This window comes from Delphinapterus leucas, unplaced genomic scaffold (assembly GCF_059928025.1).
Source record: "Delphinapterus leucas isolate spDelLeu-1000000601 "Yukka" unplaced genomic scaffold, BTC_Dleu_Yukka2 spDelLeu_asBTCV2_sq78, whole genome shotgun sequence".
Classification (NCBI taxonomy): domain Eukaryota; kingdom Metazoa; phylum Chordata; class Mammalia; order Artiodactyla; family Monodontidae; genus Delphinapterus; species Delphinapterus leucas.
The window spans coordinates 95,849-107,073 of record NW_028322287.1 but is presented as its reverse complement, the minus strand read 5'-3'; the positions used below and the strand labels follow the sequence as shown (position 1 = coordinate 107,073).

Below are 11,225 nucleotides of genomic sequence, written 5' to 3'. Positions count from 1 at the left end.
GGGCCCAGAGGGAGCTCCCGCCGCATTGATTGCCAGTGTGGTGGTGTGGCTTCGTGACGGCATCCGTCTGCCTGCATCCAGGCCTCTCAAACTGGAGTGGTCATCAAAATCACCTGGACGGGCTTCCCTGGTGGTGCAGTGGTTAAGAATCCGCCTGCCAGTGCAGGGAACATGGATTCGAGCCCCGGTCCGGGAAGATCTCACATGCTGTGGAGCAACTAAGCCCGTGAGCCACAACTACTGAGCCTGTGCCCTAGAGCCTGCGAGCCACAACTACTGAGCCCGTGAGCCACAACTACTGAAGCCCGTTGCGCCTAGAGCCCGTGCTCCGCAACAAGAGAAGCCACCGCAATGAGAAGCCCGCACACCGCAACGAAGAGCAGCCCCCACTCGCCGCAAGTAGAGAAAGCCCGCGCGCAGCAACGAAGACCCAACGCAGCCAAAAAAACAACAACAAAAAATCGCCTGGATGGCTGATTGAAACACAGGATGCTGGACACCCCTCCCTGCCAGCCTTGCTGATTCAGTTGGTCTGGGGTGGGGCCTGAGGATTGGCATCTCTCACTGTTGCTCCTGCTGTTGCTGAGTTAGGGACCACACTTTGAGAACCACTGGCCTAGAATTCAGCAGTTGGTAAACTTTTTCTGTTAAGGGCCAAGAGTGAATGTTCTAGGCTTTTGAGCTACATAACATTTCAGTCACATAGTCTTTGTTGCTTTTCACAGCCCTTTAAGCATGTACAGACCATTCTTGGTCATAAAGAAACTGGGGAGGAAGGATGGCCTTGGAAGGCAGGGTGTGGTTTACTGACTTCTGGGCTGGCTTATCCCTAGATTATCCCTCCTCTGCCACATAGCTGGCTGACCTTTGCCAAGTTAATCTCCCTGTGTCCCTGTTCTTTCATCTATAAAACAGACATGATAACATTAATAGTTCTTACCGTATAGGACTCTTTCAAGAATTCAATGAACTAAGGCACAGACAGCATCTATCACAGTGCCTGGGACATAACTAGAATTTATTTATCATTTACTATCAGTAGAGGTGCTACCAGGTACTGATGACTCTGTTGATAGGCGAGGAAAAGAGTGAGAGAGGAAGACCAAGACAGATCCACTGCATCGCAGGTGCTGAAAGCTAATTGTCCCAGGATCCCGTTGTCATTTCTTCTTAGGCTGCTTAGGAAGAAGAATCCTTTGATCTGAAACATAGGCGCACTCTGGACACCTCCTGGGTTAGTCCCTCGTAGGAGGTCATGCTCAGCCTTTGCTTAAAAAACGGTGCCATTTGTTGTCCAGCCTGTGCTGGTACCAGGTAGGATCCGGCTGCATTCGTATTGAAACGATGGCTTTTAACCTCGCATTTTGTCCCATGGTGTGAGTGAAAACGAGAACCACAAAAAAAGCAGGCCATCGTGTGCCCCGCATTTCCTGTGCTCAAGTGTGCAAGTGAGGAGTGTGGTGCAGCTTTCACTCGTGGTAGCTAGCACGGAAAGACGGCTGGGTACCCCTGGCACAACCTCTCTGTGCTGGTGCCTAGGGCGAGGCCACCTGGTGGCCCCGAGGCATTCAGCTCAGCTGTGGACACTGCTACTGAAAGCTGCCCGTGCTTAAGTAATACGGGGGGCTCTCTCCCCTTTCCTTGTCTGATTACCCGCCGGGGGCGTCCACTTTCTGGCTCACCTCTCCAGCTGCGGGCTCTTGTCCTTGCTAGAGCACATAATGATGACTCTGTAAGTTCAAGTTTCAGAGGCACAGAAGTGCTGGGTGGTGATGAGACTCCACCCTCCACTTGGGTTTTTGCTGACATTCAGTGAAATATCCTTCTATCTCCTCCACCTTGCAGAACAAGCTTCCTGTTTTGAACTTGGTCCAGACTGGAACAACCCTGCTACACCTGTGAACACGTGCAGACACACATTTCCCTCCTCCGTATTTGTACAGCTTTTCATCACCCAGCCAGATTTCCCCTCTCCATTTACAGATCCCGAATCATAACATAGGATAGGGAACTGGCAGATTAAGAGAAAAGGAAGTTCACATTTTAGAGCTATTTGGGTGAAAACAAGGCTCTGGTTTATTTCACCGTGTTTTGCTAACTTTCCCCCTTCTTCACAGCAGGATGGAAACGAGGAAAGGAAATCGGCTGACGCAGGAGCCCGAGTGAGACAGAGAAACCCACAGGCCCAGCCTACACCATGAACTTGTGTCTCATTTCCACACCGTAAGAGCCCAGGGCAGGTGAAGTTGCCAGAGAGCAATGGCTCTCTTTACTCCGTGGAAGCTGTCCTCTCAGAAGCTGGGCTTTTTCCTCGTGACTTTTGGCTTTATTTGGGGTATGATGCTCTTGCATTTTACCATCCAGCAGAGAACTCAGCCCGAGAGCAGCTCCATGCTTCGGGAACAGATCCTGGACCTCAGCAAGAGGTACATCAAGGCGCTGGCAGAAGAAAACAGAAATGTGGTGGATGGGCCCTACGCGGGGGTCATGACAGCTTACGGTAAGCACCACACTGCCGGGGCCCCTCCGTCGAGTGTTGGCTTTGCCTCCAAGGGACCCCAGAGGCTCTCAGACTTGGTCATGGATTGAGTATATCCCTCGCCGCTACCTTCATGGCGAGAAACTGCCCACAGAGGGACACTTTTAGAAAGTTAAAGCTACGCCCTTTGGGAGATTCTGACCTCTTTTGCACGCTGACACTTAGCGCCAGGAGCAGTGGGGCTTACTAGTTGGTGCTCTGTTGGTTGTATTTGCAGCTGCCTCCTCGTCCCTGGACACATTGCTGGACTGCATGATCTCATCTGGGGGGATGATCAGGGAATGTAGAAAAATCTTCTCATTATCGTTCCCTAAACAAACCTTAATTAGGACTGGTGGGCGTGAGGTAAGGAGGGTGGGGAAGAATGTCCTACGGACGCCAAGAAACTCAGAGCCGAACGTGTGCCTCCCTCTGGCCAGTATGCAGGGACATCAGGGCTTACGTGCTGACTGATAGTTTTAACCTTTGGCTTCCTTAGAGTTTACCGCTGTTGTGTCTTGCTCTGGTCTCTGGTTGCCCTCGCTTTGAAAGAAATCTTTCTGTACTCGTTGCTTTTTTTGTCAGGTGCTTGAAATCCGTTTTGAAATGAGGTTGAGTGAAAAAAAATACACATATGGAGTATTACTTATTTTTCTTTCAGCAAAAGTTAGGCTTAATATAGAAAAGTTGGAAGCTGTAGACAAGCAAAAAAAAAATCAAGAAGAAAAAGGAAAATCACATATAAATCTACTGTAGAAAGTAATCACAATTAACATTTCAGTGTATATCTTTCTGAAATATGTGTATACACACTATATATATATATATATAAACATATGTATATATATGTTTGTGTAAATAAAATATTTACAAAAACATACACACACAAATACAAAACAAAAGTTGCAAATGAAATTTAGATCAGACTGTATTTTGGAGAATCCAAGTCCCAGCCCTCCTGTGGTCACCGAGTATTGGAGTGGACTTGATCCACAGAAGATGACCTTGGTTACTGTGCAGTGACAGTTCTGGTCATTGAAGGGAGACTTCAGTGGCCTCACGGTTTGAGATCTGAGGTATACTATAAATCAGATAGAAGAGTGGGGTTGGGCAAGGTGGGAAAGTTCGATGTTCTACTTCGTGACCCATTCAAGGTCTTTGAAGTATGTAGAGGTCAAATGATGATTCCTGAAAATGTGTAGCCACAGGTTGAAGCTTGAGTTTAAACATAGGAAATCATGCTCAATGTTACATATACATTTTTTCTTTTCTGAAGGATCCAGGAAACTCGGTTATTTTAAAATTATATATATGTATATAATTAATTTAATTTTATAAATATATAGATATAAAAATTATATACATATATATATTTTATGGTAAGGAGGAAATGGTTGCTTTTAATATACAATGTGGACATTCTTTTTCAGTGCCTACTATTTGAATGATCACACAGTCTGCTTTTAATCTATTCCTTCAAGATTTGTAGGCACTGGTTTTTAATATGTCTAAATAAAATGTCACCTTTTTCAATCTAATGGATCAAAAAATGAGACTTCTTTGAGAGCTGACCTTGAAAAACAGCTAGGTAGTTTTTCAGAGGGTGCGTTTTAAATTACTCATTGACTTCGATCTTCTGTAATAATTCCCAAATGTTATAGGTAAACCGTCAGAAAAAGACAAAGCAAACTATCATCGTTGGTGTTACCAGTGGGTTACAAGTAAATGTCACAAGTAAAACTGATGCTGTGTTTCAGTTTCTGGTTCAGTGCATTCCACGTTAATGTTTGGAGGGAAAGAGGTCTAGTCCTGTAGTAACTTCCTCCTTCTCTTTATCTCGGTCTCTCTCAAACCTTTAACGTGGGAAGTAAGAAGCCACATGAATGGTAAATTTATAGACTTTATTTTTTCTAGTTGTTTCGACCAGTTTTATGTCTTGTCTACCGCTAAGCATCTCATAGGGTAGGTTTCCTCCACACTCTTAAAGAGCAATGATCTGGTGTTAGCTTTTCAGCCTGACCGAGACAGTATGTGTTTTAGAAAGATACCAAAAACCCCAGAGTAGTCCGTTAGGATATGAACCACTGTATATGCTTGTAATCAAAGGACTTTGGAGCTCAAAGAAACTACAGAAATTTATTTCAACTTCCTCCGTTTACAGACGAACCTTAGCGAAATAATAATTCTCCTCAAAAACAACAAAGAAACAACCGAACGGCCCCATCGGCACCTCTAACGTATTTTCCTCTTTCACCTCGTCAGCTCGACATGCCAATGAAAGTGGTCTTTGGAGCCGAGTTTCGGGAATTTGATTGGACTGTGCATTAGTGCTTGAGGTTTGGGGATCATCATGTGATGAATCTTACCCAGACATAGGTTTTCATCTCAGCACTATTGATGTTTGGAGCCAGATAGTTCTATGAGTGGGGGACTGTTTGTACCTTGTAGGATGTTTAGCAGCATCTCTGGTGCCTCTACCCACTATATGCCAGTAGCATCAAAAATGTCTCCGGGCTTGGGGGGGGCAAAATTTCCCTCCTCCCCACCTTGGAGAACTATTGCACGAAGACTGGAAACAGCAAACCCCATCTAACAGCATCTTCTTATGGAAGTCCTTTAGCAGATAACTGGATTTTATTGTTTAAAATTTGCCAGGCTAGTTGTCCCTGGTTCTCAGCTCTTGGTATCAGCAACTGGGATTGAGCCAGATGGTATAGTCCAGAGCCAGTCCTGGAAAGCTGGAGAGCCATTCTGATGATGGGTGCTTCCCCTGGAATCCATCACTAGCAGTTGTGGGCATGTCAGTTGCCAGGCAGCTCTGGTGGGTGATGTTACGTGTCAGATGGAAGTATGGAGACTGCCAGATGTGCAGTGGTTTAGCTGGGCTGGTGGAGTGGGGATGAGGATGCGTGAGCCATTGGTTTGCAGTCTCTTTTTCTGCCATAGATGCAGCCCATGTACAGAGCACTGCCTGGATGTCTGCTCTGGACCAGTGAAGAGCTAACCCTCTGTGGCTGGGACCTGTGTCTGGTTTGAATGAATCCAGTTAATAGACCAAAAAAAAAAAAAACAAAAACACCTCTTCCTTCTCCCAACCCATATTGGTATAATCAGAGGCTCTTAATGTGCTACAAATTTGTCTTAAGTAGCTGTGGCAGGTTTTTGAAGAATCGTAGTAGCTGATTTTAGAATAAAATTCCTGACTTGAGATGCTAGGGCAGAAGTGTTCAGCAAACCATGACCTGTGGGTCATATTTGGAGCTCTGCCTGTCTGTGTAAATAAAGTTTCATTAAAACACAAACACTGCCATTTGTTTATAACAACTGTAATAACAGAGCAACGTGGCAGTACCAGTATTTCTTTCACATAACATCTAAGGTGTGCTGACTCCATCTTTCAGTAGTCCCCATAGTTCATTCTAAAACACTCGTGCGATCGTGTCCCTCCTTGACTCAACAATTTCCCAGGACTCCCATGGCCTTGGGCCGGATCCTCCTGTTTTCATATGGGTTTGGAACCCAGCACCCCGTGGTTTATGTGTTGTCTGTGGCTGCCTCTGTGCTGCAATCCCAGAGCTGAGTAGTTGCTGCAGAGAGGGCAAAGCCTAAGATGTTTACTGTCTGGTCCTTTGCCAAAAATGTTTGTCAGTCTCTGACATGCAGTTGGTTGTTCGTTTGACTGGTCCTTAAACAACAGTAGAAGAACTTTCAAATGGTGTCCCCCCCCGCTCCTCCATCCTCGTTCTGGTGATTTGAAGAGAGACTTCTGACTTTCTTTTGGGATATGGTCATTCAGAAGTAGTGCCTGGAAGATATCCGGGGCAGCCTGTGTGAAACAGTCGCAGCATTCATTCCTGGGGTGTGGAGGGCGTTTCTGGGTGCTTCTCTGTCACTGCGGGGAGGAGCATGTGGGGCCAGAGCCGTCTGTAGCTCAGCCTCCGCTGCATCTCCCAGGCCCGCGTGGCAGGGCCATGCCTGTCTGTGATTTCTCGGGAGTTGCGTCCCGAATGGTGTCACTCGCCCAGTCAATGCTGTGCTTGTTTCTGAGGTGAATTGGTCTCTGTCTCCAATGGCCTGACCCAAATTCTGATGCCCAGTGATCACCTCTTATCTAACAGGCCAGGCCTGGTCCACTTGTGTTCTCAAAGTAGCAGGAATAGAAATCTAGGGTGATGAGAGACACCCCTCCCCCACCCAGGGGTACATCTGCACCTTATTAACCTTGACTTTTCTCACCTACTTGATTCTCTGGGCGCTGGGACGCTCTGCCCTGGACTGGTCACCAGCTCAGGCTGAAGCAGCTATGAGCCCTCAGCTTCTCTGCCAGCCCCCCACCAATATTCTGTTTCCCTGCTGCCTGGTTCCCCCTTGTCCTCCAGGTCTGTACACCTGCTCTGCCTTACCTCCTGTCTCCTGGTTCCCTGAACTCCTTGGGCCTAGACTGTCCCCGGGATTGGCTCTTATCCTTCCAGCCTGGCTCTTTGGGCAATGTCTGCGCCGTGGGCTCGTGTCTGTCAGTGCAGTCGATGCTTTGTGTGTACAGCTGGGAAAAGACTGACAGGGTCCCTGCTCTCACAGAGGCTGCACTCATTTGGGGGGAGAAATAATAAACAAGAGAATGACAGATAGCAGTAAATTCCAGGAAGAAAAACGACACAGGGAGATGGGATTTTTTGAAAAGTACTTGAGGAGCTACTTTGGAGGAGAAGGTCAAAGAAGGCCTCTCCCAGGAGGTGTCTTTTATTTTTTATTTATTTTATTTTATTTGTTTTTGGCTGCGTCGGGTCTTCATTGCTGCGCACGGGCTTTTCTCTAGTTGTGGCGAGCGGGGTCTACTCTTCGTTGCGGTGCACGGGCTTCTCATTGCGGTGGCTTCTCTTGTTGCGGAGCACGGGCTCTAGGCGTGTGGGCTCAGTAGTTGTGGCGCACGGGTTTAGCCGCTCCGCGGCACGTGGGATCTTCCCGGACCGGGGCTCGAAACCGTGTCCCCTGCATCGGCAGGTGGATTCTTCACCACTGCGCCATCAGGGAAGCCCAGGAGGTGTGTTTTAGCCCAAATGATGCTCAGGAGCTGGCGGGTGGGGTGGGAGGCGGGAGGTTGAGGTGAAGCAGGGTGTGTGCCAGGTCCTAAGGCCTCACGCACACTCCAAGAGCAGAACAGAGGCTGCTGCAGCTAGAACAAGGTGAGCACAGGGCAGTGTGGCTGGTGCTGATGTGGGAGAATCAGGAAGAAGGCATGGGTACCGAGGCCCTGAAGGCTGTGGTCTCAGTGTGATGGAAGCAGCAGAGGAGATGAGGAAGACGAATGCTCTTGCAAGGGAGCCTGGCCTGGCTTGCCCCTACCTGGCACCGGCCGTGACCCTGACCTGTTGTCCACTGTCACCTCCACAGGGAGCTCAAGAGGAAGGAAGTTCTTTCTGTTTCCTTAAGGACATAGGGGTGGAGAACCAGGGGGGAGTTTTTGGTTGCTGGCGAGGGGGTAGCAGCTTTGGGCTTCTGTGGCCCTTGTCGGCCTGGCGATGTCCATTGCCAAGACAAAAATACCACTGAGGGTTGGTTCAAAAGTCAGTGGGGGGCCCTCACTGTGATGCTGGCGTGGCTGCCTGAGGCTGCTCCAAAAATGTAGCACCCATCCTGCGTTGCAGACCTAGGTAACGATCTGAGAGTCGGACAAGAGCTTGTCCATGTGTTTTGTTCCACCTCTCCTATGAAAAAGAAGAAAACACTTATATTGGATAAGCCTGTGAAGGTTTATTGTTTAAATTTTTTCTTTTTGCCTCTGTTCCTCCAAATCTGATCAAGGGACTGTTTTTTGGAGGGCTGCGTGATGTGGAAAACCACCATCACCTAAGCAGAACCCTTGCGGGAAAAACACTGTTCTTGGAGCGAAACAGGGGGAAAAAGAGCTGGGCCCTTTCTTTGGTGTGTCTCAGGAGGTTACTTGGTTACCCTACAGTGACGTGACTGGTGTGATTCTGGAAAGGGCTCTCTGCTTTCAAAAGCTTGGACCTACAAACGGGCCTCTTTGGGGCTTGGGGCTTTTCCAGTGATCCTGTGGTAGAAGACCCCCGCCCAGCATCCCTATCAGAGCCAGGCCAAGTTCACGGGCACACTCAGCCCAGTTTGGATGTCTGAGGAGGACCTCGGGTGTGTTTGAGACAGGAGTGCAGTCGGAATCTGGGTCTCCGGGAGGAACTGGAGGCTCTTGCTTGTACTCCCTGTGTTCTCAAGCCCTTTCCTTGCACACCACACCACTGCTTCCGGTCCTGGTGGGAGGAGGGGATACAGGCGTAAAGGGGTTTGCCTCAGAGTCTTGCCCTGAAGTAGGTCCCTCATCTTCCCTGCAGCGCCTCCCCTTCCCAGCGGTGTCCTGGTGCTCTTTCTGCCAGAACTGCTTGGGCAGAGCTCACGGCCACCCTGAAGAGCTGTCCACCCTTCTCATGCTGCCTGGCAGTGCAGCTGTCTTCTGCCACCAGCTTTTGGACAATGGCTGGGCATCTTCCTGCCTCTGAGCTCTGCATTTGCTGTTCCCTCCACCTGCATGCCCTTCCTCCAGAGAGATCTCTCCCTCCCCTCCTTCGGGTCCCTATCAGAAGTAGGGCCGCACCCCTACTTCAGTCTCATTCTTCATGACACTTAAACTACCTATCATGTCACTGTCTTTATCATCTCTCTCCCCCATTAGAATGGAAGCTTCCAGAGAGCAGGGAGTCCTGTCTCTCTTGTTTCCTGCTGTGCCCCAGGGCCTTAGCACGTACCTGGCACATAGTAGGAACCATGAGTGAATAGCAGCAGTGTCCCCTCCACCCTGACTCTGTCTACTACAGTTATAGCTGAGGTTAGTTTGAAAATCACAGTGGGAACTCCCTGGCGGTCCAGTGGTTAGGGCTCTGCACTTCCACTGCAAGGGGCTCAGGTTCGATCCCTGATCGGGGAACTAAGATCCTGCAAGCCGAGGGGTGTGGCTAAAAAAAACAAAAAGAAAATCACAGTAACACAGTAATGTTTTTAGTGAGACAGGAAACAAGAAGAGATTCCCTATGGACTTGGTGTCCAGGTGGCTCGAAGTAGCTATTATGCGCGATCCTGACGTGGGAACCGTTGTTTCTTCTGGAAAGCAGCTGGAGCGTGTTTAGTTGTGGCTTGTGGAAGGTCTGCTTACTAGATGTGTGACCTTGGGCAAGTCACTGATGTTTTAAAAGACTGCCTCCTCTTTTGTCCAATAGAGGATATAATATCACTGACCTCATAGGCTTGTTGACCTCATAGGATTGCACGTGACCGAGCTTATCAAAGCACTTAGCTTAGTAACATGCGTTCGTTATTGTGAGTTATCGCTAACCCTGGTGTACACGGACCCGCAGTAGTTACCACCCAACCAGAATTGTCCATGGAACCTGTTTATATAGCTGCTTTTAGGGTTTACAGGGGACGGGGCCCGACCAGACAGGAGAAGAAATAAGCTGTGGACTGGAGGAGGGCAGGCTCGCCACCCACTGCTAATGAAACAAGATGCCCAAGGCTTGTGCACCAGAATCCTCTGGGCTGCTGGGACAGCACCGATGCTGGGCTCCACCCCAGCCGGGCTTGAGACCTGCTGCTCTGAACTCCAGGGAGGTGCTGTTCGGCTCTTCCCTGGATCCCTTTCCAAAGGTGTGTTAGCTCCAGAGTGACCTTGGCATCATAGAAACGGGACATGTGATTGTCATTCTCCTCCCGTTCAAAAGATAAAGCTTGTCCTTTGTGGTGTGGGATAAGTGGGGCGTGGCCGAGCTCACTTCGTCTCTGAAGTGGGCACCATTGGGGCACAGTTTCTGGTGTGGGTAGTGAGCAGGGAGGGCTGTGCTACGGCTGCCCTTTCCCGACAGGGAAGATGCCCTGGAGTCAGTGGGGACTACGGGTGTCAGTGGACTTGACCGTTCAGAGCCTGAGTCCTTTTCTACACAGAGGGCTAAGTCAGCTTGAGTCCTGTTCCATGCAGCTGGCGAAGTGTTAGGAAGATGGAGAGAGCAGCCCAAGAACTCCGTTTGGATGTTTACAGATTCCGTAAAGCAGTTCACTATCCTCCACAGGCCTAGATAGGATTCTTTCTCAGATTCTGCTGCCTAGAAGTTCCTTGAAATACTAGCGAGCCTTCCCCCAGCACAGGAATAGCATTTACTTCTAGGTACAAGTTCAAGTCAAAGCTTAATTCCGTACAGGTAACCCACGAGAGCACGGCAGTCAGTGCCTCTGAGCTGCTCTTTCACTGGGTGATGATTGTTCCCTTTGTGACCTGGACAGCCTGTGACAGCTGCAGGGGGAAGGGCATATTTGTGAGTTTAGGGGCTGGTGAGTTGTCCACTGGGGGGGCTTGAAGAACCCAGCTGAGATGAGGCAGTGAGGGTCAGTGACTGAGATGCTTCTTGGGAGAGGGGAGGGGACATCAGGGTACCTGTGGCCAGTATCCTTGAGTTCCGAGGGTACTGATTGCATTTTCAGGTAGCATTTCGTGCCTTTGTGATTGTCAGAATGATGTGAACGTTTATAGAAAATTCAGAGCTTCTGGAATATGAGGCTGTCGAAAACCAGGGACCCTCCAGGCGCTTTTCCTGGGCTGGCTTCTTTTTTCTCCCCATGTGAAAGGGGAAAAAAAATCATTTTCAATTCCAGCAGCTGTTTGAGTCACTGTTTCAAAGCTGTTCAACACACGATAAAAGATATTGTC

At 48.9% G+C, this 11,225-nt stretch overlaps 1 protein-coding gene across 2 annotated transcripts in view; it reads left to right on the top strand.

The window, feature by feature from the left end:
• The window catches only part of LOC149743804 (alpha-1,6-mannosylglycoprotein 6-beta-N-acetylglucosaminyltransferase A), a 239,955-nt gene that overhangs the window by 134,064 nt on the left and 94,666 nt on the right, over window positions 1-11,225 (top strand). For both annotated transcript variants that reach the window (XM_089906141.1, XM_089906140.1), the window contains exon 3: window positions 2,118-2,500. In XM_089906141.1, the coding sequence (XP_089762267.1) occupies window positions 2,260-2,500 (241 nt within the window). In that variant the 5' untranslated portion in view covers window positions 2,118-2,259. The remainder of the gene's footprint in view (window positions 1-2,117; window positions 2,501-11,225) is intronic.